Source organism: Megalops cyprinoides, chromosome 10, assembly GCF_013368585.1.
Source record: "Megalops cyprinoides isolate fMegCyp1 chromosome 10, fMegCyp1.pri, whole genome shotgun sequence".
NCBI lineage: Eukaryota > Metazoa > Chordata > Actinopteri > Elopiformes > Megalopidae > Megalops > Megalops cyprinoides.
The window spans coordinates 1102214-1129001 of NC_050592.1; the positions used below are offsets into that span (position 1 = coordinate 1102214).

Consider the following 26788-nt stretch of genomic DNA (forward strand, 5'->3'; position numbering starts at 1 on the left):
ACAAAGTGCCACATGCGCAATTCTCACTCCGCCACGACATACTGTTCTACAACAATGCCCATCGTTCCCTTTCCAAAAACAGCACTTCCTGTCTGAGGAGAAAGCTGCCCCTCACACGCGGATCGGCCAATCAGGGCTCCTGGCCTGTTGCGGGCCATCCAATGAGAGCTTTCCCTCTTGGACCAAGCCTTCTTGTGGTTAAACGGATTATTGCACTAAAGGATAGTGATAACATGATCTGTGGATTTACAGAGACGCCGACAACCATACCAGTTACTCTTACAAACAAAACAGAGAGAGAAAAACAATGCTGTACTGATAACTAATATTAAATTAATATGCTTAATGTTCTAATAAATATATGGAAGAATAAACAAAAAACACAGATCTAAAATATCAAACACGTACACTAGAAAGAAAATTACAACAGGATCACATTGCAATGTTGTGGGTGAAAGCTCACGCGGGGAGCCAGGCAGCGGCTTCCCCAGGGGTTCGATTATTACTCTGTGTGCCACTCTGTGGGCCTGGCACTGCGCTTGTCACCATCAACCTACTTAAGAATCACTCGACTTGCATCCCCAAATGCAAAGGAAGGCTTCAGTGGCTGTTCTCAAAGAGCACTTACACCTTGTTGCCTGCAGGTGGCACTGTGCTCACAATAACTTATTCATACAACACAGTCGTAAACACACTTGGTTTGCTTGTCTCATCTGTGGAATTGGTTCATCGCTCCAGTTGACACTCTCATACTTTAAGTCACAATTGGCTAAAAAAGGAGGAGAAAAGAAAAGAAAAAGGAAACCTGTTTTGGGAGGAGCGCGTGGGGTGTGTCAGGGACAATGAATTCCATGCAAAGGACCATTCAAGACAGAAAGCCTCACAGACTCACATAGACAAACATACATGCACACAAACACACACACACACAGACACACACAGACATACAAACGCACACACGCACACACGCACACACACAAAGCTGATTGGCTGGCCTCGAGAGGTCGCCAACGGGTCAGAGTGGGGCTGAATCCCAGGGCTGGGTGCTGTGACCGTCACCAACAGGCAGCCCAAAAACCGTCCCAAACCCACGCGACTCCCTGGTTCCTCTTTCTTTCCCGTCTTCTCACTCTTTTCTTTTTCAGAAGGAACAGAACGAAACAAAATCAAAAGAGAAGAGGAGAGTGCTGCCAGTAACTCTGAGGTAAAGGCATGAACAGGAGAGATCTGACAGAAGAAGGGATTCAAAAACAAACACCTCCCGTAAAAAACAGACGAGCCTCTCTCTGACTGGCAGCCAGACAGAGAGGGCGGGAAGGAGGGAGGGGAGTGGATGCTGAAAGCGGTTGGCTGGTTTCGTATTGCATAATCGCGCCATGTTCCTTTCTTTGTTTTAGTTTGAAAGCAGCTTTGCGTCCCCTGGCCTCCCTCAGCACAGTGGCAGGTGCGGATGACTAGCGCCCCCTGATGGAGACTGACCCTTCTGGACGCGCGGGCTGAGTGTGGCGTGGTTTTGGGCGAGGGGGGTGGGGGGGTGGGGGGTACTGCGGGGGCGTCTCAGGCGAAGTACATGGTCCGCAGGGTGTCGTGGTGAATCTGCACGGCCTTGGCCAGGGCCTGGGGGTCCCGGCCGTTGCTCTGCCCGGAAACGTGGCTGCCCTCGGCACTGCGAGGGACGAGAGGGAACACACGACACCCGTCTGAGCCCGAAACAGTGCACTGCGGAGCAGCAAGGGGCTGCCACTCACAGCCCCAATCACGCAATCACAGAGTCACAGAGCCACGCAATCACAGAGTCACAGAGTGACAGAGACACGCAATCACAGAGCCACGCAATCACAGAGTCACAGAGCCACGCAATCACAGAGTCACAGAGCCACGCAATCACAGAGTCACGCAATCACAGAGTCACGCAATCACAGAGTCACAGAGACACGCAATCACAGAGTCACAGAGTCACGCAATCACAGAGTCACGCAATCACAGAGTCACAGAGCCACGCAATCACAGAGTCACAGAGACACGCAATCACAGGGTCACAGAGTCACGCAATCACAGAGTCACGCAATCACAGAGTCACGCAATCACAGAGTCACGCAATCACAGAGTCACAGAGCCACGCAATCACAGAGTCACAGAGTCACGCAATCACAGAGTCACAGAGTCACGCAATCACAGAGTCACAGAGTCACGTAATCACAGGGTCACGCAATCACAGAGCCACAGAGTCACGCAATCACAGAGTCACAGAGTCACGCAATCACAGAGTCACAGAGTGACACAATCACAGAGTCACGCAATCACAGAGTCACGCAATCAGTGAGTCACACAATCACAGAGTCACACAATCACACAATCACAGGGAAAGCCATCTCACTGCATGACAGCCCTCCTCTAAGCCCTGGACCCTGTGCAGTCAGCCTGCCCTCTTATGCTCACCTGTCGTGCTCTTTGTCCACCAGGTGGTAGCGGGCTCGGAACGCCACCAGGTGGGCGTAGTAGGCGGGGGCGGGGATGGAGACGGAGCGGGTGCAGCGCACGTAGGTGTGGCACAGCTGGTAGGTGAGGAGCTGGAACTCATCGGCGGTGAAGCAGTTGTCGTCCCACAGGACGTGGTAGTGAGAGGGACGGCTCGTGCCCTGGGAGGAGTCAGTGTGTTACTCTACTGATTGCAGAACAGTGCAATTGCTGCTCTGAAAAGCTGAAATCCTCCCGTACAGGAGTGAGCCTAGAACTAAACGGTGTTGCGTTTGTGGGTCGGGCAACACACCTGTATTCCAGCGTGACTGCAGAGGTAAAAGTCAAACTCGTAGGGGTGGGTGATATCCGTGTCCACAGTGGTGCCAGCAGGAATGTTTCCACTGCGTCCGACCTGGCAGAGAGCATTATGGGACATACAGCTGTCAGGTAACCTGGGACTCTACCAGAGTATCATCTCCTCTCAGGACAACACTGTTCCTCAACAGGAGGACAGCAACACAGCTGCTAACAGCGTTTTTTGGAAGAAATGGACCCCACTCAAACTCCAGCACCAGGACTACAGCTGCCATCACTCCAAAGAAGAAACCGAGCAGCCAGCTTTCCTGCATTAAACTCAGAGAGTGGACTACTCCTGCCTCAATGAAGGCGCACCTTCAGTAAAATGCAGAAACCATGGACATTTAACTATGTTTTGTGATTCATTTATCCTTGGAGATTCCCCCTGTTACAGAGGAATTATGCATTATAAAATGAATCATCTCATTTCAGTGCTGTATGCTGTTTCTGCAGCTGCAAGCTTCATGCCGTGATAGAGCATCACCAGGATTACTGCAAATTACACTCTGCTCAATCCAGATGCATTCTTTATTTCTTATGAATGAATTCACAATTTTTTAGAGCGTGGATATTTGATTGAGGCTGATATTTGTTAAAATATAAGTTCACATATACTACATTTAGTGATGTGGTAGACACCCTTATTCAATAGTGCAACATATATTGAAGGCGATCTTCAGTTAGTCAGTCTGACCATCAGTGACTGAGAGAGAGTGACTGACTGAGCGAGGGGCAGACTGAGCGAGGGGCAGACTGAGCGAGGGGGAGACTGAGCGAGGGGGAGACTGAGCGAGGGGCAGACTGAGCGAGGGGGAGACTGAGCGAGGGGGAGACTGAGCGAGGGGGAGACTGAGCGAGGGGCAGACTGAGCGAGGGGCAGACTGAGCGAGGGGCAGACTGAGCGAGGGGGAGACTGAGCGAGGGGGAGACTGAGCGAGGGGGAGACTGAGCGAGGGGCAGACTGAGCGAGGGGGAGACTGAGCGAGGGGGAGACTGAGCGAGGGGCAGACTGAGCGAGGGGGAGACTGAGCGAGGGGCAGACTGAGCGAGGGGCAGACTGAGCGAGGGGCAGACTGAGAGCGAGGGGCAGACTGAGCGAGGGGCAGACTGAGCGAGGGGGAGACTGAGCGAGGGGGAGACTGAGCGAGGGGCAGACTGAGCGAGGGGCAGACTGAGGAATGCCACCATTTGTAGGTCTGCTTCCTCCAGCTGCAGGAAACACTGTTTTTGGCATTCAGCCACAGGACAGGAAACGCCCCCCGGTGTCTGCCCTGCAGGGGTTAGAGCGCCCCCGCCGGGACCGCACCGGTGGTGCGGGACTCACCCTCTCGTTGCGGTCGGCGCAGAAGAGGCGGGTGTGGTGCCGTTTCTGCACCACGATGTAGGTGATGCCCGGCTGGTACTCCTTCTCCAGGCTGATACAGGCCTCCCGGATCGCCAGCAGCTCGTAGTACAGCACCTGGGGGAGGGAGGGGCTTTCTGAGACCCCGCCTGCTTCCACACCACGCCCTCTGAAAACTACTCACTTTGAGAACCCCCCACTGCATCAAACACAGAGATTCCTAACAAATCCCAGGGTAAGCAGCTTGTGATCTTGACACAACAAAGTTAACATTGAAATTCTGAGATCGTTATTTTGTGATCTCAAGGCAATAATCTGGCAAAATATTAATGCATGATGACCTGATAAAATTGTTACTTTACTGTTGCTTAGCGAACTCTCTTACCTTCCATACATTTTTTTATCATGCTATGCGTTCAAACAGCTGGACATTTACTGAGCCCATCTGGATTAAGTTCCCTGCCCAACCAGCAACCTTTGGGTCACAAGCCTTAGCAACTGAAGTGTTTTCATTCCATTACAGAGATAGCGAGAGGGGAAGAGAGAAAGAGATGCAGACAGAATGAGAGAAAGAGAAAATGAGCGGGGTAGTGTGGGCGCTCTGACGGACCTGTCTGAACTGGCCCTCCGACACCCCGTCCCGGTAGAAGATGATGCGCGTGGGCTTGTAGCGGGTCGACTTGTAGAACTGGATCAGCAGCTCACGCACCATGGAGGCCAGGTCCTGTATGACCTCCTGCCGGGGGCGCTGCACTCTCACTGTGGCACAGTAGCGGCTGGGGTGGGCGTCCATGCTGCCCACCACCTGCAGAGGCAGAGAGAGACGGCCACCGCGGTTACCGACCGCACACATCCCCGAACGCCAGCCTGGCAAACACAGCAACCCGATCACAGGAGCCGCTTCACCCACTCTCCGGGGCGATGCAGCTCTTAGCCAGCAGGGCGGCGCTGTCACAGGAGGCTGGACTTACTGCTGCGATGGAGGGCTTCTTCCCGTCTCCAGCAGGGGGGTGCGTCACATCTGCCCCCAGGAAGATGACGGGCTGCTGGAACACCGACGGTCTGCGAGAGAGAGAGAGAGAGTCTCGGTCTGAGGAGATCCCTCATTTGCAAGGTACCCAAACTACAACACATTTATGCACTGGTCAAAAAACCTGAGTCTAATCTTGAGACATCTGTCTGCACGGAACTGTAAAATATCAGTTCTGTACTCCATAAAGTATGCTTTCATCCACACAGTTCAGTGCTATCGACTCAGAAAACATGCAGGGACATCTTTCAAATACGAGACCGTCAATGAAGGCAGTCTGCAGGTAATGCCATGTGACGACCAATCACAGTGCACATGAGCACGCACGTGCACACACTGGCAGACCCCTCACCGTTGGTGTGGCACCAGGATGTTGTTAATGCCGCCCAGCTTGACGTTGATCTTGAGGCAGAGGTTGGAGAGGGTCTGGGGGGAGGTCTTCACCACGTTCTTCACCTGCACGCACTGAGTGGCCATTCCCAGCAGAGTGTCCCCCACACGCTTCACCTCCGCTGGAGGGACGAGAGTGCCACAAAACATGAGGCTTCAGAAGAGCAGGAGGACTAGCGAAGAGAGACACACCACCCCAGGAAAAACTAAACAACCCACACAGTGGAAAACTGGGGTATAAACTGTACCATAGATGCTCTGGTATAAACCGTACCATAAATGCTCTGGTATAAACCGTACCACAGACGCTCTGGTATAAACTGTACCACAGACGCTCTGGTATAAACCGTACCACAGACGCTCTGGTATAAACTGTACCACAGAGGCTCTGGTATAAACTGTACCATAGAGGCTCTGGTATAAACTGTACCATAGACGCTCTGGTATAAACTGTACCATAGACACTCTGGTATAAACCGTACCATAGAGGCTCTTGTGTAGACTGTACCATAGACGCTCTGGTATAAACTGTACCATAGACGCTCTGGTATAAACCGTACCATAGACACTCTGGTATAAACCGTACCATAGAGGCTCTTGTGTAGACTGTACCATAGACACTCTGGTATAAACCGTACCATAGAGGCTCTGGTATAAACTTTACCATAGAGGCTCTGGTATAAACTGTACCGTAGACGCTCTGGTATAAACTGTACCGTAGACGGGCGTCTTGCCGGGCAGGATAACGATGATGAGCTGCAGGCCAGAGTAGGTGTTCTTCAGGTGCCGGAACATGGGCTCCACGCTGTCGGCGCCCTGCGCATATTTACAGAAGCACGGCTGGCCCTGGATGGGCATCCCAGCATCCTTAGAGATCTTCCGCAGCTGGTCTGTGAATCCTCTGCAGAGGGACAGAGAGGAGAGAGAGGAAGAGGATTAAGAACTCTGGACTACCGAAGGAGAGGAAGGGACTCCATGTACACTGACCCAATTATTTAAATAAACCCAGCAAGAAGCAGGCGAGACGGGGCAGGGCAGGCGAGACGGGGCGGGGCAGGCGAGACGGGGCGGGGCAGGCGAGACGGGGCGGGGCAGGCGAGACGGGGCGGGGCAGGCGAGACGGGGCGGGCGAGACGGGGCGGGGCAGGCGAGACGGGGCTTGGTGGGGCAGGCGAGATGGAGTGGGGCAGGCGAGACGGGGTAGGGCAGGCGAGATGGGGCGGGGTGGGGCAGGCGAGACGGGGTGGGGTGGGGCAGGCGAGACGGGGTGGGGCAGGCAGGGAGAGGGCGGGGCTCTTACTTGAGAATCTCCTCACGGCACTGTCTCTGCGTGGCGAAGCAGGCGATGGCCCACATCTTTATCTCCACCCCGGTGTGGAACTGCTTCCCTCGCATGTCCCACACCCCGTGGCTGGGTGTGGCCACTGTGCGGTTCTGAAACAACAGCACAGCCGTGATCTGGTGTGCAGAGCACACACACACACGAACACACACATGCATGCACACACACAAACACACACACACACACACACACGAACACGCACACACAAACACGCACACACAAACACGCACACACAAACACGCACACACAAACACGCACACACAAACACGCACACACACACACGCACACACACACACGAACACACACACACGAACACACACACACGAACACACACACATGAACACACACACATGAACACACGCACACGAGTACACACACACGAGTACACACACACGAGTACACACACACGAGTACACACACACGAGTACACACACACGAGTACACACACACACACACAGACGATGTGCTGGAGTACAGAGAGAGAGTTGCAGTGTCAGGTCATCCTGCCATCTGTTCAGAGAGTGAAGCAGTCTGTCCATGAACGCCAAGCAGAGCATCATGGGAAACTCAGGCAGGAGGACGAGGATGACAATGGAGTTCTGAGTCAGAGAGCGTTTAACCACAGCATCCAAATGATGCTCCTCTCACATTGGCTTTTTACACACCATGTGCAACCCAGCTACTGGGAGAGGTGGTTCAACTAACAGACATTCTCACACTAAAATTCATCTTCAGAGACACAGTGTTAAATGGTATTAAAACTTTAACACATTTGCCTCACCTCTGGAATTCTAATCTATGAATTTTGGTTTGGAACAAGTCGTGTTGGACATGACAAAAGCACTTTTATACGACACCGCAATACAGATGACCCTCACATACAACACAGAGGACATACACATTCAGAGATCACACAGATCTTACATGCACATTACAACAGGGCTACCAACACACATCAAACCAAACGCCTGTGCTACAGCCTGCAAGACTGACACCCCACATGTATAAACAGATTTATAGTGTTACAAACAACAAAGCCACAGCTCCTTTAACCCAATGGGTTGCATGTTCAAATTCATCGTGGAACATGACATGTTTGTCGTTACCTGCTGCAAATTCAAGTTAAAATAAGAACAACCCCTATGAGTTCTATTAATCTCTGTTAGTCAAAGAAGTGGTGCTATCACAAGGGCAAGAAAACAGGACTTCCAGTACATGCTGAAGCAGCATCTATCCTTGTGCTCTCATTTTAACATCAGGAGCTTCTGCACGTTTGATTTGGAAAAAGAAACAAAAATCAACAGAATGAGTCATGTTTTAATCCCCCATACACACATGTAAGGCACAGCTCTCATTCTCTCACACACACAGGCCACTTTCAAACAAACACCACTTCTCTTATATGTGAGTAAGAAACGACTCAATTCTCTGATACATGCTTCTGCAAACAGCAATTTCATTTCCAGAAGATCCAGCCAGAGAGGCTTCGTAAACCACGAAATAGAAGGAGCAATCCTGACCAATCACTGACTCCTGGCAAAATGAGCAAAGTCATCGGATTCGTCCCTACAAGTGAGTTCAATCAATCAGAGGGATCATGAAGCCTCTCTCTCCTGCCACTAACAAAATCCACTACAACTGCGCAACAACCAAAACCACAAAACTACTATGACCTTACAACAGCTGCGACCACAAAATAGCTGTTACCATATACAACCGTGCAGTAACAACTGCCAAACAACCACAACCACACATTAACTACTGTTACCATATAACAACCACAACCATGCAATATCTACAACGGCAGAAAAACTACACGCAACCCATTGGAGCAGTTTCACACCCGGACGGTCTCTGCTCTCGGAACGCGGGCACGCGGATTAATCCACAGCAAAGAGCAGGAAGCGGCGGTTAGCTGCTGCTGTGAGGGCCGGCCGGTGGCGCGCAGGCGAAGAATGGCGTGATTGAAAGGGAGGTACCATAAAGTGCTCTGTGCTCACCCTCCCGCCATACTGAAGCATGGGAGCCGGCAGCACCCGGCCCGTCACATGCGCCATCTCGTCTCGAACCTTGAACTGGAACTCCTGCACGAAGGGGTCAGCCTCGTAGCTGGCGCTGCGCACCTGCATGGGACAGAGAGAGAGAGGGAGAGAGATGGAGGAGGAGGTGGAGAGAGGGAGAGAGAGAGATGGAGGAAGAGGTGGAGAGAGGGAGAGAGAGAGATGGAGGAGGAGGTGGAGAGAGGGAGAGAGAGATGGAGGAAGAGGTGGAGAGAGGGAGAGAGAGATGGAGGAGGAGGTAGAGACAGGGAGAGAGAGATGGAGGAGGAGGTGGAGAGGGCAATAGCTGTTAACTGATGATTACAGACTCCTCTAGCTTTTCAACATTTTACAGAAAGCACTAGAAAATTAAAAGAAACACTGACCATGGAAAAAAAACACTGACCATGGAAAAAAACACTGGGCTTTTGTGATCTCACAGCATTGGGTTCAACCTCTCAAATTAAAGTTTAACATTCATCTCATGAAAGTAGAAACAAACTTATCACTCGGATACCTAAAGGACAAAAAACACACAGCCTTCACAGTCATTTTGGCCAAAGCATGACCATCATGATAAAACTGAATTGAGTGCTTAGTGGATACTAACAGTAGAATTCTCTCAGTCTACTGAGATCTGCTCAGCCCATTATATCTGCAGCTGTGAGCAGCACGTGGGAATTTCTCTGCGACAGTTTTTATGCTGACGGACTCGCTTTGTGTCCCTCGTTGCCACTGTCATTAGAGTTTCATTAGAGCTGCTTCCCTGTTCAGAGCCTCTGCGCAGCCGAAGGGGAGCTGGATCCTCACAGTAACAACGCATCGCTAACACGCCAACATCGCTGCGATGAGGAGGCGATAAGCAGCACCTTCATTACGCCTTATCTGATGACAGCCAAACGCCCGGATCAGCACAGCTACCGCACACGCTCACTGACTGTGACAGGATTCAGCCAATGAGACGACACCACCAAGCAGAGTTTCCCACGATTGCGGCGAGAGTGACACGGCGATTCAGCCTCGGATCAGACCTTGATCAGGGCTACACTCCACACAAGAGTCACTCCTAACAGCTACACACAATGTGCTAGATAGTCATTTAAGAAAAGTAAAAAAAGTATCACTCTATTAAGTGAGGATATTAGCCATTTCAGTCAATCCACTCAACCAAGAGGCGCAGTGCAGCCTGTGGCCAGCAGATGGCGGCACTCACCAGCCGGCTGATCTCCTCCTGTCTGTCGGGTGCGGAGCGCGCCGTGGCTTTAATCATAGTGGAGGTCTGATTATCTGTCAGTTTCTTGATGCAGCGCTGCCCGGCTACGATGTTACACACCTGAGGGGAGGAGTCACGAGAGTTAGACACACCTTTTCTCTGCTGTCAGAGTGCTGTCGTACACAGCAGAGCAGGGTGAGGGTCAGGGTTCATTTTTTGCAGAGCGCTGCAGACCGCGCCTCACCTCCAGGGGCAGGTAGGTGTGCTTCTGCTCCTGGCCCACCTGCAGGCAGGGCAGGTGTGGGTACTTCAGCTGCAGGCTGTACTTCTCTCTGAAATATTGGGCCACAGTGCGCTCCACGGTCTGCCCATTCTCCAGCTGCAGGGGGAACCTGGAGAGCACAGGGGACAGTGGGGCGTGGCCCGAGCGGGCGGAGTCAGGGGACAGCAGGGTGTGACCCGGTGAGGGGGCGTGGTCAGGTGACAGCAGGGCGTGGCTGGGGGCGGGGTCAGGTGACAACATTGCGTGACCCGATGAGGGGGCGTGGTCAGGTGAGCTACAGAGCCAACACACATACCGCGCCACACCTCTCTCCTGCAGCTCCGCCCCCTAGGAAACCCACCTTCAGCAGGTGGGAGGGAGTCCTGCTGCCGTCAGCTCAGTGTGATACTGAGTGACACTCAGTGTGATATTTCTGCAGCTCAGCTCTCAGCGGGAGCTGCTGTAGGTGTGGGTAACTCAGCGTGTGGGCACCGTGGCTCAGAAACGCGGCACGACTCACGTTTGGTGGCTGGCGGGGCGTCGGGTGACGTTGCACACGCGGTACTTCCTCCTCATCGTCCCACAGTGCGTCACCTCCACCTTCAGACCTGCGGGAGGAGGGGAGCGTCAGACACGGGGTCTACCGCACACACGCAAACGCACCCGCGCCCACACACAGTGATGCCGGCAGCCTTTAGCCTGTTAGATCCAGGAAAGACACGATGCTCAAGAGCTTCAGCAACAACAAACATAAACATAAACTCTCCATCATCGGTTTCCTGTTGGGGAAGAAGAGCAGGAAGTGGGGGGGGGGGGGGGGGGTTTGGGGGGGGGTGCCACAAGGAAGCAGTTTAGGAAGATAAACCAAACAAAGACAAAACTGCAGCAGTAAACATCTACAGTGCAGGTCGGGGTGAGAGAAGCCCCCTCCCTGCAAGCGGCCCCACAGAACACGCACCTTTAATCTCTTTGGTGAACTTGACCCGGTGGGAGTCGGTCAGAGGGCGGGGCTGCTCGTCGATGTTGTGGATGTCCAGAACCTCACACATAAACTGGATCACAGGCTGTGCTTTGTAGAAGGCCGTGGCAGAAACTAGAGAGAGAGAGAGAGAGAGAGAGAGGGGCCATGAATCACAGGCTGTAAAGCACAGCAACGTGGCCGAGATCCCTGCAACGGCATGCTCTCTCTGAGGCACACACACAGGGGGAGAGACAGAGGGAACTTCCCTTTCTGCTGGAGCTGCAGTTTTGGGTGTAGACACAGCAGGGTGAGGATGCCACATCTACATCATGTGACCCCTGCATTCGTGACCCTTGACCTACGACTGTTACCTGATCATGGAAACACCCAGCTACAGAACAGGCAGGACAGGAAACACCCAGCTACAGGAACAGGCAGGACAGGAAACGCAGGGCTGCAGGGCTGCTTCACGAGCAGCCTGTGGCAGTGAGCGGGGTGTGGAGGATGGCCAGTCCCTGAGGACACAGCCCTGCAGAGGACTGCAGTGATAAACGCACTCACTCCACTTCCTCCCCACACAGGAAACCCAGACACCCTGCAAAGGAAGGCCGTCGGCTTATCCCTGACCAAGGCCGCTCGCCATCTCCGCGGTGACGTTGCTGTGGCGTGTAAAACAGCGAGGGCTGACGGCAGAGTGTGTGTGTGCGGGCGGGATGAATCACACACTCAGCGGGTGGGCGGAGACCGCAGGGCTGGAACACACGTCAGGAGTAAACGCCTCCGAAACGACGACCAGTCAGAGAGCCAGACTGCAGGCCGGCCAGGCCAGGCCGCCTCCCACACTGCTGCCGTGGTAACACGGGAAGGAGCGGGAAACCGCACAGCTGCCTCAAAATAGCCATCCCCGCGTTTCTCTGAGTCCAGCACACCCGTGTGTGACACACACCATGCGCCTAGGGTCATTAGGCCACTTTATTTAATTACAGAATTACAAAACAAAAAAAGGAGCACTTCTCTGGGGTGGAAAAACACTGTGTTTGCGTTTCTGTAAGGCTGGAGTGTCCCTGCAGGCAGCGCTGCTGGTGTGTGACGTTAGGGTGTCATTAGCAGACTGCGTCACGCCCCCCGCTGTCAGCACCCGCTCCTCAGCCCGCTCACTTTCCCGCTCTTTTCTCTCCCAGACTCCTCTCCTCCCTGCACGGCCGCTTTGGCACACACTAAAGAATTCTGCTCAGCCAATCAGGTGCTTTCTCCCCTGAGGGGGGAGGGGGAGGGGCTGTGGAGACGGGAAACAATCCCAGACTAACAGACAGGAGAGAAAGGGGGCCCTCAGACACAGAGAGATCACCAGCACTGATCAAACAAAAGGGGGTACCATTCTCAACCAAGACCCACCCGCAGCTCCCTCCCGTCTCCACGACAACCGCCTGAGCAGTCCCCCCCCCCCCCCCCAGGCCGCAGAGCAGCGGTTGTCTCACCGTCGATGTTCAGCATCATCTTCCACATGGCAGGACGCACCGACTGGTGGAACCCGAACCACACCTCCCTGCCCCCGCCCAAGGGGTGGTCATAGCCTTCAGGTGCAGAGAAAAAGGACCGTCCCACTGGGGTGTACCTGCAGGGAGAGACAGAGAGAAAGAGAGAGGGGGGGAGTGAGGGGGAGAAACAGAGAGAAAAGGTTGACCCTGCACTCAGCCTTTAAACAAGGTCATCCTTTCTAGTTTGCTTATTTTCTTCTGCCTCTGTAATCTCTCAGAGACAGGAGGCCTCATCCTATCTCCACTCAGCTACACAATGTTCTGATTTCAGCCAACCTTCACTCTGTCCTGTTTTAAACTTTCACAAACCCCCCCACCCCTGTTCTTTTCTTCAGACTAACTTTGGAATCCCCAAGGTCGCCTCATACCGATATCCATACCCACACAGGAGTGAAGCACATGCAATACTCTGAGGTACTCTGAGGTACTCCTTCATGCTACACATCTCCCAGCATGCCCGGAGAGTGAATGTCTAACGGAGGACAGGTGCGTCTCTGTAGCAACCCTCACATGCCTGCCGAGGCGTACGGCGCCCAGAGACCAGGGTGCCATGGTAACCCTCGCCAGTCACAGCCACCATCCCCGGAGAGAGGCCCCCTGTGTTCCGCACTCCCACTCACTGTCAGCCAATGACACCCCTGAGCTGCAGGACTCAGAGCCAATCAGGACCAGGGCAAAACCTGACACTCATCCTGATCTGCACTCCCTCTACCACCCCAGCCAATCAGGAGAAGGGAAAGCTCTGACTCACTTCATGGAGGGCAGGTGGCGCAGCACCACGTCCACGGCGTGCACAGGGTTGGTGCTGATGGGCTTGTCCAGCTCCAGCGGCTCGGGCATGCTGCGGCCCGTCAGAACCTCGTGCAGCAGGTGCCAGCTCACCAGCGACACGAACTTGATGCTGACCTTGAAGGGGCGGTCCTTCCCCCCCTCCCCCGGCAGCGTCACATCCAGGTCCACCTGCAGGGGCACAGCGCAAATCTCCCATCAGCCCCTGCTTCCCAGGAGCGATGAAAACACACAGACCCCTGCGTCACACCACACCACACATCAGAAATAAACCTTCCCACTTTTCCAATGCCATTACCATGCGATCGATCCCCTGCTGTGCCCGTTACACTGAGTGCAGCGTATAAACGCAGAACACAGCTCAGTATTAAACCCAGTTATCAGGGGAAAAAATCTACAGCAACTTTCAATGAGAGTGTGGCTCTGTGCCACACCATTTACACCATCATTCAACGCTGGCAGAATACCGTCAAATTGCTGGTTAGTGTCCTTTCATGTACATCAGGCTCATCCCCTGACGGTACACTAAGCGGATGATTGAAAGAGCTAGAACCCCTTTCACATCTGCACATCTTAGTTACTGCTTTACTGTAAAAATTTTAAAGCCTTTGCACAAGACTAAGTGACTCCTAAAAGGCTGCATGTTAAAGGTTTGCTGTTATTATTATTTATGTCCCAGATGCTCTTCTGAGTGATGTGGGAGACTGCTGAGAGCTGAGCAGTGGTTCTTAATTAGCTCTATCACTGCCCATCAGCATGTTGTTGATGTTGGGTCTGCTCCAGGGATTCCTCTGATCTGACTGACTGATATTTTTCACTCAATAAAAGTAATAATTCACGCTCATAAATCGGGAAGTTCATGACCGCTGGAGTTCAATATGTGGTGCAAATTCACACCAAAGTTAATGGTGGAATAATTCTGGCATAATTCCAAAAACATCATCATCATATTTAAAAATAGGCAGCAGCCGTGTGGCGTAGCAGTAACCCCTGGTTGGTGGTCTGAGGGGGACGTCGGCCTGCAGCATGAGGCTCTTACCCCCGTAGGAGCCACTGGCAGTGGGTTTGCTGTGTAGAGGCTCCTCTTTCCATCGTAAACTGGCCTGCGATCCCCAAAGATGGTCACCTTGAAATGCTGCACCATGGAGTCCACCACCTCCCTGCAGGGCGACACAGAACCGGTCAGCAGCAGCCAACAGCAGTACTCCCAGCAGCAGGGCGCTGCCGTCCCGCCTCCACTCCGCCCCCCAGTGGTAGAACAGCAGAACAGCAGAGCCAGCCGCCAGGTGCATCTCCACCGTGGCCTGAAACTCACCTGTTCACCTGCCAGTCTGCACCAGAGAAGGGCCTCGGGTCACACCACCACACTCCTCCACACTCCTCACTACAGCTCTGAATGTGCTGCTGCTTCACCCCTGAACTGACGTTTCAATGCTTAGGCTCCTTAAAAGGTGCACAAGCGTGGCTCTGGAGTCACACTCTGAAGAGCATGAGCTGAAGTGCACATGTGCAGGAGTGCACGGTGACGACGGCTTTCTGCTGAAAAACACGCGGCCGTGGTGCTGCTCACAGGGCTGCGTGAGATTAAAAACGTTTGAGTTCAGTTTCTCCGAAGTGAACTCCCACAGAGTGTTTACTGTAAAGCAGTAAAGCAGAGCCTTCAGCTACACTGCGCGTCTGTCTGCAATCCCGGAGAGTGCCCACCGCTGAGCCGTCTCCACCGCATCATTCAGACAGCCGGACAGGCCCAACAGAGCAGGCTCTCCGGTGCTGGGCCCTGGCATGAGGGGGCAGAGGGGCGGGTTTCTGAAGGGTCGTACCTGTTGACCCGACGCGGGCACTTTTCGGGTTTGATGTCCACCTCATAGAGGTAGACGTCCATCTTGGGGATCTCCACCTGGAAGCAGTTGGCCAGCAGCTTGATGGGCTTCCCCATGGTGCCATAGCCGGGGCGTCTGGGCACCGAGAACAGGGACTGCGCCCCAACGGCTCCTGGGGAGAGAGGGAGAGTCACACATGCGCTTCACAGCTGCGTCTCTGCACTGAGTTACGCGCTGAGCCTTACCAGTTACGCGCTGAGCCTTACGAGTTACGCGCCGAGCCTTACGAGTTACGCGCTGAGCCTTACCAATTACGCGCCGAGCCTTACCAATTACGCGCCGAGCCTTACGAGTTACGCGCTGAGCCTTACGAGTTACGCGCTGAGCCTTACGAGTTACGCGCTGAGCCTTACGAGTTACGCGCTGAGCCTTACCAGTTACGCGCCGAGCCTTACCAGTTACGCGCCGAGCCTTACGAGTTACGCGCTGAGCCTTAGGAGTTACACACTGAGCCTTAAGAGTTACACACTGAGCCTTATGAGTTACGCGCCGTTTCTGTGCGGCGAATTCAATGCGAAAGTGTGTACTGAGAGTCTTAGGCCTGTGACCATTTATATTTACCAGGGCTCTCCTGTGTGTGTGTGTGTGTGTGTGTGTGTGTGTGTGTGTGTGTGTGTGTGTGTGTGAGAGCTGAAGGATCAGATCTAGTGAGAACACACCCTGTTTCAAAGGGGGGGACCCCCGGCGTGTTTCCCCAAAAGCTCAAGGCACTGAGGAGAGATGAGTGGAGGACCACCTACAGTCCATTTCAAATCATTAAAATAATGAAACTTTCAACAAACGTTGAGAGAGCGTTACATACAACTGTACAGGGAATCACCTTCAGGGAGATCACCCTTCTGAAAGCCTGGCCAGGCTTCTCTGAAATAAAGTGAGAATGAAAGCTATTCACAGAAGCAACAGTGGGAGAGCCCACAGCACCCGGCCTCAGCAAGGCCACAAGAAGACGCTGGATATTTCACAAATGAGTCACCTCTCCTCCAAAAGCATCTGTACTCTAATGTACCACATCCAGACCCCGCTCAGAGCCCAGGGGGTGCGTTTCGACTGTTAGAAATGTTACGTCTCAAATCTGGCGTCACTCCCGGCGAGCGCTGGCAGCCTGTGACCCTTCAGCAAATGCAGAGGCAAATTCTGTCCGTCTGTGGGAAGCGTGGGAGTGTCAGACAATACGGGGCCACAGCCCGGCCCGGAGTCACAGCACAGGAAACCTCGTGCTGCCGGACCCAGCACACCTCCCAGAATGTGTCATTCACAAAAGCCTGCTGAGTAAGGCATGACTCACACACCCCGCCGTCACAGGTCCCCTTACAGAGCGCGGCTAGCCTCGCCAGGGGGCCTCTTCCCCCAAAACAAAGCCGCCCGCCGCTGCAGAGTCACCGTTTTCCAGCACTTTGCCTCCCCCAGCGAGGCGGGGCGTGGGGCGTACCACCACAGACGCAGAGCAGCCTGGGATATCGCGCTTTGTGATGGAAATCCTGCCTCTCTCTCTCTCACACACAAACACACACACACTCACACACAGAGCCCTTCTCAGGCTGTGCCGGGGGTGTGGCGGGTGGAGGGGAGGATGGGAGTGGGTGGTAGTGGGTGGGTCGGGGGGAGGGAGGGGGTTTGGGGTGGTGGGAGTGGGTGGGAGTGGGTGGGTGTGGTGTCTGTTTTCATCCTCCGCCCCTGGCCGCTTCACATGTTGCGCTGCCTGCCCTCAGCAGACACCCACCAGGAACGATCACATGACACTGCCCACCAATCACACGGCTACACCTCAAACCCCTCCCACCACCTGCACTCCGCCCACCGATCACACAGCTACACCTCAAACCCATCCCACCACCTGCACTCCGCCCACCGATCACACAGCTACACCTCAAACCCCTCCCACCACCTGCACTCCGCCCACCGATCACACAGCTACACCTCAAACCCCTCCCACCACCTGCACTCCGCCCACCAATCACACAGCTACACCTCAAACCCCTCCCACCACCTGCACGCCGCCCACCGATCACACAGCTACACCTCAAACCCCTCCCACCACCTGCACGCCGGCCTTCGCCAGGCCACACTCACGTTAACACCCCTGAGCGCCACTGAAACACCTGTCTGTTGTGATGTTGGAGTGACTACCCCCAGCAGAGTCTGAAGGAACACTCTCTCTCTGCAGCCTGTCCTCTCACCACTCCCAGGGAACGTCCAAATATGGCCAACACCCTGCATTCATGACACTGACACAGGTCTGAGTAAAATCACATCCCAGTTCACAGATTCTGTCTGTTCTGTCTGTGCAATATGCACTCAATAAGCGCACAATATGTTATGCACGGTGTAGCCATCGCGATATAACGAATCGCTATTTTTAGCAGAATAACAGCTATCCTCAGTCCTAGCTAGCTAGCTCCCGCATCAGGTATGACTAAAGGGAAAACAATATGGGAATAAACCACAACGCCACATACCGGAGATAGCTGTTATTGCGCTAAAAATAGCTATTCGAGATATCACGACGGCTACATCGTGCAGCTCTACAATACGTCTGCCAATACATACACAGACTCACGCACAGGTTCACACAAGTGCACACACAGGCTCAGAGAGACCAAGCAGCAAGTGAACAGTGGTACTGAGGAGTCTCTGAGGGGACTGCCAGAAACACACAGCAAAGGGACACCCTTCACACGAAAAATCCCTCTGAGGTACAAACACCTGCTGTGGACACAGGCATCACTGCATCCTGCTGTGTTCAGCTAAAAACACCTAAAAAGGCTTCGATATGTCACATACCATCCTCCTCTGAGCTGTGTACTGGACTGGTCCAGCTCTCCTAAAAGAGCACCCACCCGGGTAACCCCCCCACAGAGAAAGGGACAGGTACTGGGGGGGGGTTTGGGACAGTGGCCAGGGAGTGCCCTGCTGTGTGTGGGAGCTCTCAGAGGAGAGACAGGAGCTCAGTGTAGCGCCTCTCTCAGAGGAGAGTCAGGAGCTCAGCGTAGCGCCTCTCTCAGAGGAGAGTCAGGAGCTCAGCGTAGCGCCTCTCTCAGAGGAGAGACAGGAGCTCAGCGTAGCGCCTCTCTCAGAGGAGAGTCAGGAGCTCAGCGTAGCGCCTCTCTCAGAGGAGAGTCAGGAGCTCAGCGTAGCGCGAGAGTCAGGAGCTCAGCGTAGCGCCTCTCTCAGAGGAGAGTCAGGAGCTCAGCGTAGCGCGAGAGTCAGGAGCTCAGCGTAGCGCCTCTCTCAGAGGAGAGTCAGGAGCTCAGCGTAGCGCCTCTCTCAGAGGAGAGTCAGGAGCTCAGCGTAGCGCCTCTCTCAGAGGACGCAGCGACCCACACAGTGCTGCTGTGTGACCCGAGGTAACGCATTTATCAGTCTGTCCCAAAGTTCACAGTCACAGTGCGTTCTGCGCTGGCTCAACTACAGAAAATATGAAAGGAAAACGTGTCAGTTAGGGCCAGGTGCGTTAGGACGGGGGCAGTGTAGCGTTTTGGGTCAGGTGCGTTAGGATGAGGGCAGTGTAGCGTTTTGGGTCAGGTGCGTTAGGACGGGGGCAGTGTCGCGTTTTGGGTCAGGTGCGTTAGGATGAGGGCAGTGTCGCGTTTTGGGTCAGGTGCGCTAGGACGAGGGCAGTGTAGCGTTTTGGGTCAGGTGCGTTAGGACGAGGGCAGTGTAGCGTTTTGGGTCAGGTGCGTTAGGACGGGGGGCAGTGTAGCGTTTTGGGTCAGGTGCGTTAGGACGAGGGCAGTGTAGCGTTTTGGGTCAGGTGCGTTAGGACGGGGGGCAGTGTAGCGTTTTGGGTCAGGTGCGTTAGGGCGAGGGCAGTGTAGCGTTTTGGGTCAGGTGCGTTAGGACGGGGGGCAGTGTAGCGTTTTGGGTCAGGTGCGTTAGGGCGAGGGCAGTGTAGCGTTTTGGGTCAGGTGCGTTAGGATGAGGGCAGTGTAGCGTTTTGGGTCAGGTGCGTTAGGACGGGGGGCAGTGTAGCGTTTTGGGTCAGGTGCGTTAGGGCGAGGGCAGTGTAGCGTTTTGGGTCAGGTGCGTTAGGACGGGGGGCAGTGTAGCGTTTTGGGTCAGGTGCGTTAGGACGAGGGCAGTGTAGCGTTTTGGGTCAGGTGCGTTAGGACGGGGGCAGTGTCGCGTTTTGGGTCAGGTGCAGAGTTAAAGACTCCATAAACAGCCAGGTCCTCCCTCTGCTCAGTCCTCTCTAACAGTCCTGGCTACTTCCCAGGATTCCCCGGGCCAATCAGGCGGCTGGCTGTGGGGTCACATGACTCCCTCACACAGCGGTGTGTGTTCAGCAGACTCTGGCAGAGAGGCCTGCCCTGGTCTCACTCAGGCCCTGAACCACCTGACCCAACTCATCACTGTCGCCACCGGACCCTCAATATGAACACACACACACATTCACACTCACTTACTCATACTCTCATGTAAACAAACACACACACTCGTGGTCACGCTCACACAATAGCGCAGTTGTGTGTGCGATCCAGAGGGCGGCGCTGATGCTGGGTGGAGGGGGGAGACAATGGCGTCAGTCATAGCGTGCCGGGCCCAGACAGACAGGGTGAGAGCACCGTGGGGGCGTGGGGGGGCTCCTGCGAGCACCCACGTGGCCGCCGCTTCGCCATGGCAACCCTGGGTGCACCGCGAGCGGGGAGCCAGGGAAACAGGTGCGGGAGAGCAGCAGCGCCATGGAAACGGGTGCTGGGCGGCCGGCGCCGTGGAGACCGCGCCCGGAGAGCGGGGGGTGCCACACACACACCCAGCGCCTGAATGAGCGCTTTGGCTGGCCTGCGCTCTGCGCTGCGCCAGGCTGAATGGGGCTCTCTGTCCCAGGCCCCCCCTGCCCAGCCAATAACAGCGCAGCGAGTCGCGGCCACGCAGAGAAAGCGAGGAATGGAAATCCTCTTCTGGGGGAGGCCTGCTCAGCCTGCCTCCCGCCCCCCCTCACACACCCCCTCACTCAGCCACACTCCCCCTGTGTCTCTGTCTCAGGCCCCTCTCCGTGCCCCTCACCCCCCCCCCACACCGCAGCCCCCGGCTGCACAGGAAGAGAGGGCCAGGCTGCTGCCACTGACACGTCCCCCAGCCTGACAGCCTGCTCCTGAGAGCCCTGCTGCTGCTACTGCTGCTGCTGCTGCTGCTGCTGCTGCCCACAGCCCACCCACATTCACACACACACACACACACGCACGCCCACATACACACACACAAACCCCCACGTATACACACACACACACTCACGCACACACAAACCCCCACATACACACACACTCACGCACACACACACACACACACACACAAACCCCCACATACACACACACACACAAACCCCCACGTATACACACACACACACTCACGCACACACACAAACCCCCACGTATACACACACACACACACTCACGCACACACAAACCCCCACATACACACACACTCACGCACACACACACACACACACAAACCCCCACATACACACACACTCACGCACACACAAACCCCCACATACACACACACACACACACAGACACAAACACGCACGCACACATACAAACAAACACGCATGCACACATACACACAAACCCCCACATACACACACACACAGGCACAGAGATACACACAAACCCCCACATACACACACACACGCACACTTCCTCTGTGGTGAGTCTTATCATCGGAAACGAGCCCCCTCCCACTGCCAGGGCCTCTAGGCCACAAAGTGACAGTTGAAAGGTCAAAGGTCATGAGGATGGAATTCTCAGGCCGTGGCTGTGGCAGCGCAGCCCCTCGGCCCGGGACAAGCAGCACGCCACACCCTCGCGCAGGTCGGGCGGCACTGGGAGACGGAGCAGGGAATCGAGGTGCAGGGGGGACCCCAGTTCCTCATGAATAAAGAGCTGCAGCACCCCAGCGCAACAATGGCCTGGCCCCAGCGCCACTGCACTCTCCATAGAAACCCGCCGCAATCCGCCACCTTGGGACGGGGGGCGGGGGCCACTATTGTTAAGGGCTCGCCAAACGATCTGGGAAGAGACTTTTCAATTCAACCCCCACCCCCTCCACCACCCCCCGCCCCCCCACAACCACTCCGGACCAGGCTGGGAAACTGTGACCAAAACGCAAGAGGCGCTGAGCGGGAGTCAGGGGGCCCCGACAGGGGGTCAGAAAGAGCGGGAGAATCAGAGGGAGGCCAGCCACAGACACCGAGGGGGAAAGCGAAAAAAGGCCGAGCCCTGCTGGTACAGCGTGCCCCGGGCCGGGGTGTCCCCAATCGCACCCTGCACCAGCGGCAGGAAGCACCTGCTCCGCCACGCACCGTTCAGCATCACTGCCCAGAACCACCCAATCAGAGCGTGCATCTTTCCACTGCACCCACCCGCCCACATCCCGGCACAGAGAAGCTTCCCTTTCATAAAGGTCACAGGTCACACACACAAGGGTCCAGACGCAAACGCATTTGACACACTGCCCACGGTGTGGCCACAGACAGGTAAAGTAAATATCTAAGATGATGAGACGGGTTCCAAAGATCATCTCCAATGCATCAGAGTTAGCGATCCCTGGCTACGCGGTGCCTCTGGTCTGGTCTGAAGGCTGTTTCAGAGCCAAAGCCTTGGAGGAGGCGACCGCTACCCTGCTGGGCCACGTTGCCGAACACACCACCATCTGCCTCCCATCTCACTCTCTGGAGAGCTCCAGGACCCCTTCAATCATTTACAGGCCCTGCACTCAGCCCTCCTCAAGGTGAGGGTGAGGCCTGCTTATCACGGCTCTGTTCTGTTAACTATTCAATGCTCAGCGCACACTACAGCAGCCAGGTGGAGCCCCGTCCTACAGCCAGCGAATAGCAGTTACATATCACATATCACACAGTGTTCAAACACACGCTGGGTACTGTTTCAGCAGTGGAGTGCCTCCGTTTCAGCTCCGAAAGACCTACCTCTGCTCGTGCCACTGACAAGCACTGAACCACAGACACAGAGCCCTGACTCCAGACACAGAGCCCTGACTCCAGACACAGAGCCCTGACTCCAGGGCTGAAGCAGAATCTGCCATTGCAGCACTGCAGTCATCACCAGCTCCAGATGTTCCAGATGTAGTCAGACGCTCAGAGGTGACTCAACCTGTCGCTGTGACTCACGGCACGGGGCACAGGACTCTGAGGGGCCCCGGCGGTCTCAGGCATGACCTCAGCCTCAGTCACCCAGCTTTCCGATCAGCGGAGTCATCAGCCCTTATCGTATCGGGGTGATCATCCCCCCAACTGCCCCGTGTCAGCATGCAGACACAGAGACAACTGCAGCAAACACCAGAAGGACAGAAGGAGTTTAAGTCCCATGTTACCTCCCAACACATGAAATTGATACCACACCGATGGAGGACGTGAGCTCAGCACACAGAAAAGCCCAGTGGCCACAGGTGCGCCCTGAACCAGGAAACACACAGCATACTATTCCTACCACCACCTGAGAAGTCTCCCTATAGATGCCAGACTACGCAAGCACCTGACCAGTGTGTGGCCCCAGACAATGTCACTGTGCAAGAACGCTCACTTGGGTCTCTTGGGCAGACAGCACCTACCGGCTGGCAGAAACACGAGGAGCAGGCTGTACCCTCTCCAGCCATCTCTCAATCCAGCCAACCGCTGCTTTGTGCTGCCTAAGCACTCTATACTACACAGCAGCAGAGCCCATCGCCTCACCTGCTCCTCTCCCCATCCACAGGCCTGTCCGCCACGCTGTCCTCACCCTCACCTGCCCCCATAGCAACCGAGGCTTCTATTCTCAAATTCTTCACATGGAGGAAGGGAATTACCCTCCACTGCGGGACCCCCCTTCCCCAGACCACAGACAGTCACTGTATGTTTCTGTGCCCTGTACCATTCTTTCTGCTACACAGACCGCCACGGCTCAGCGGTTCTCGCATGTGCAGTGCGAGCGCTTTGGCATCAGGTCGCCACCATCACCATCAGCTACAGGCAATGGCGGAAGGGAAAAAGAGAACGACCTTAGGAGTGCTGACGGTTCCAGATTCAACTCGCTGCTCTCTAAGCAGTACATGTCCAGCTGATCAGCAGCAACACAATACGGATTCCCGAGTTTTAATCACATAGTATCATACGTTGGAAAGGTAAGGCATGACCAGGTACGATCTAACATTTTTAGCAACGTTAGGCCCACACATTCGTGTTTCTGTTGTACTCGCAGTGATCGTCTGCTTGGGGAAAAATTGCTGGAGATCTTTTCCCCCAGTAGCTCACACAGCTCGCTAGCCACGCCAGCCTTCCTCTGATAAGGAGGTGAGAATGGCAAAACACACCAGCAGCTTTAACAACTTCATTTTTATGTTACCACCTTAATCAATACTACCCCCCCCCCCCCCCCCCCCCAAGAGGGGGGTTCGGGACACTCCTGTCACACACACCTGGACGGATTAGCTACCTGCCACCTGTCTGTTCCAGGCTAGGGCAGATCAGGCTAATATCTTTCACTTGTATGCCGTGATTTACAGATCAGACTAATAACTTTCACTTTTACGTCGTGCTTTTAATAACCGGCAACCACTTCAACACACATTCATCCAGCTAAAAAGCCTACTGCGCCAACGGGTAATCTAGCTAGCCTAGCAGCTTAGCCACCTACCTCCTTCGCCACAAGCTGTACAGTAGTTAACCTAGCTGGACATAAAGTTAACCTAACCAACTAGTAGAGTCATACGTTTGTAGGCAGGTGGTTACCCGTGGAATCGTCAGCTAACGAGCTATTTAGAAAGCAATTTTTACCCTATATACCCAGCTAGCCAGTTAGCCAATGCGCCTGTAGGCTAGCTGGCTAATTATGGGAAAGGCACAACCACTTCGCAGTTTGTCAATAATTAGCAGGCTGGCTAACGTCGGCCGACTGGATTTTAGAAGACGTGATATTCTGAAGAACAGCAGGACATCGGCAGAAGGCAGTTACCTGTAGTTCCGATTTCCATTCATGAGGTCTCTGTCCGGTTCCTCCCCGGCTTCCAGTTGACAAATCCCAGCGATTGAGTTTGTCGGAGGGACGGTTCGGCACGGTTCCGCTCGCCCGGCGCTGTTTCTGCGGCGCTGTAACCGGACGACGTTGTTCTCTGGAGAGATTGCTGGCTAACTACTCCTCCCCTCCCGCTCCCTGGCCTCGTCCCCGCTAAACGGGCCCCTTCTTGTCGCTCGGGGGGTCCGCTCGGCCGGTGGTCCTCCGCACTCCGTGTCTGCAAATCTTACAACACCAATGTATTCGATCCGACTTTTTCCCCACTCGTAAGAGCTTGATTAGCTGATTAACTAGTACGTTTCAGTCGACAACCTTTTTCCGACGTTAGAGTCGGAAGGGTGTCCAGGAAAATATGAAGCTAGCAGGCTAGTTAGCTAGCCGCCTCGGGTTTACACGTCCCTATACGCCGCGGTTGGACTGTCTGTCCGACAGATCGGCTTCTCATCAGAAAAACGGCGGCTTATTCGCGCTGAAAGCCTAAGTTTATCGCTGGATCATGAAATGTAATGCAGTTCGCCAAGGAATCCCGTTAACCGCGGCGGCTATATGCGCATTCTTCAGCCGGTAAATCCAGATTTGTCTCCCCGACGTACCCCGGATTCTCAGCCCGGTTTCGCTACTCCTCTCTCGGGGAAATCCTGGCTAGATATGACGCGGCCTCATTCGCTGCCGGGAACCACCGCAGGCCTCGCTTTCTCATTGGTCCTTTCACACATACGTCGTTGTGACACACCGAGAATATTAGGCCTCGCTTTCTCATTGGTCCTTTCACAGATGTGTTAAACGTCATTATGACACAGCGAGAACATGCCTTTCGAGGCGGTCTGAAAAAGGCCACTGCTGACTTAAATACAGAACCGATGTTTTATGCTACTGAGTGATGAATGAAACAACTTGGATTATTAGTTCACCGAGTGTAAATTAAATGAAACGTTAGGTTGTTTTGCTGTGGTTGCAAATTTGTAAACTATGACCGGGCCACTTCCCCTTCCTGAATTTCTGTCCAATCTTAGTTTAATCTATTTCAAGGATTTTGTCTGGATGCTCGGTGGCGAGTCGTTTATGTCATTACGAAGCTCAGTGGAAAAAAATCTAGGAAGTGGTTTTGAAATATTCCCTGAGACTGCTCAGCAACACGCATAATAGGAAAATGGCCAATATATCTTCACTTCTATCTCTCTGTTAAGTATCTTCCAAGATATTGGTTTACATTGAAAGGAAGTGGAATAGTAGCTATCATTTTTCCTAAAATGAGGAAGATTACCAGCTGTGCATCTTCTTCATGAGGAGAAAACCGGCTTAAAAGCTTAAGTTTTGAAATGACAACAGTTTTACAAATGAAGTGGTTGCCATGCAGACTTGACAGCACACACAGGTAAGGAGGTGAAACACAGGTGAGTTGGTAGGCCGGCCAGCTAACACGGCCCATGAATGACAGCATGTAAATCACCCATAACACCCCACTCACCTAAATGAATTTTTTCACTTTTTCAGAAGGATGTAATGAAAAAAACAGCTATCACACCCTGCTTTAGACAAATTACCACATTCCTTTTATTTCACAAAATAAAGCTTAACATTTCCATTACACAGGCCTCAATTTAAGCATTTTTAAAAAATCTTTCAGAACAATGCAGCTGATACAAAGCCGGGGTGCATTCGGCTGACGGACACTGCATACGCAGACAGGTATCCACACATGTCCCAAATTTATCCTATATACAAACATCTGCCGATTGTATCTGTTTATACAAAGGAGAATGTTGTATGGACAAACAGATATATAACACAGTAAAAATGACTCTGGTTTTATAAAATCAATACAGTTGGTGGACTGCAGACTATATGTACCTTTGTCACATACAACTACAGAGCTTTAAACATCCTGATCTCACCTCCAACATAATCATCGTCCCTCCTGGTGAGATATAAACACACATGCTGTCTTCATTCTACAGTGTCAAAACTTGATGTTTCCAAGGGTTGCTTCGTCACAATTTGAACCAATGAAAAGAGAGTTTTATAAGAGAACCAATGAAAATGCAGGTTCAATGGCGGTTCCTGTTCTACAGTTGAGGCCTACATGGACGATCTTGAAAGGAAATACCATGTCTCCAACCAAGTGCTGGATAGGCCATCACTTCCATGATGAGGTGATGTTCATGACATGGTGACTCAGA

The 26788-nt window shown here is 53.8% G+C and overlaps 1 protein-coding gene across 2 annotated transcripts; it reads right to left on the reverse strand.

Annotated features, from left to right (window-relative positions):
* Nucleotides 1-986: 986 nt before the first annotated feature.
* On the reverse strand, nt 987-25261 carry LOC118784306 (protein argonaute-3). Of its 2 annotated transcripts, none has more exons than XM_036538491.1 (19): nt 24549-25261; nt 15544-15715; nt 14763-14883; nt 13686-13894; nt 12875-13011; nt 11394-11528; nt 10956-11043; nt 10418-10565; nt 10174-10293; nt 8922-9044; nt 6880-7013; nt 6296-6480; nt 5542-5701; nt 5131-5221; nt 4770-4964; nt 4142-4276; nt 2771-2872; nt 2440-2639; nt 987-1666 (listed from the first exon to the last, which is right to left on the reverse strand). In XM_036538491.1, exons 1-19 carry the CDS (start codon nt 24565-24567, stop codon nt 1558-1560), a joined length of 2583 nt encoding a protein of 860 aa, XP_036394384.1. In that variant the 5' UTR covers nt 24568-25261; the 3' UTR covers nt 987-1557. The 2 variants fall into 2 exon arrangements, with proteins under 2 accessions (XP_036394384.1, XP_036394382.1); XM_036538489.1 differs by having other exon boundaries at nt 8901-9044.
* Between the last annotated feature and the right edge of the window lie 1527 nt (nt 25262-26788).

Excerpts from the sequence above, each read along its gene's own strand:
- LOC118784306 (XM_036538489.1), bottom strand. Across the intron at positions 7,014-8,900 it reads TGAGCACAGAGCACTTTATG|AACCGCACAGTGGCCACACC; the intron begins GTACCTCCCTTT and ends CTGTTGTTTCAG. Across the intron at positions 2,640-2,770 it reads GCAGTCACGCTGGAATACAG|GGCACGAGCCGTCCCTCTCA; the intron begins GTGTGTTGCCCG and ends GACTCCTCCCAG.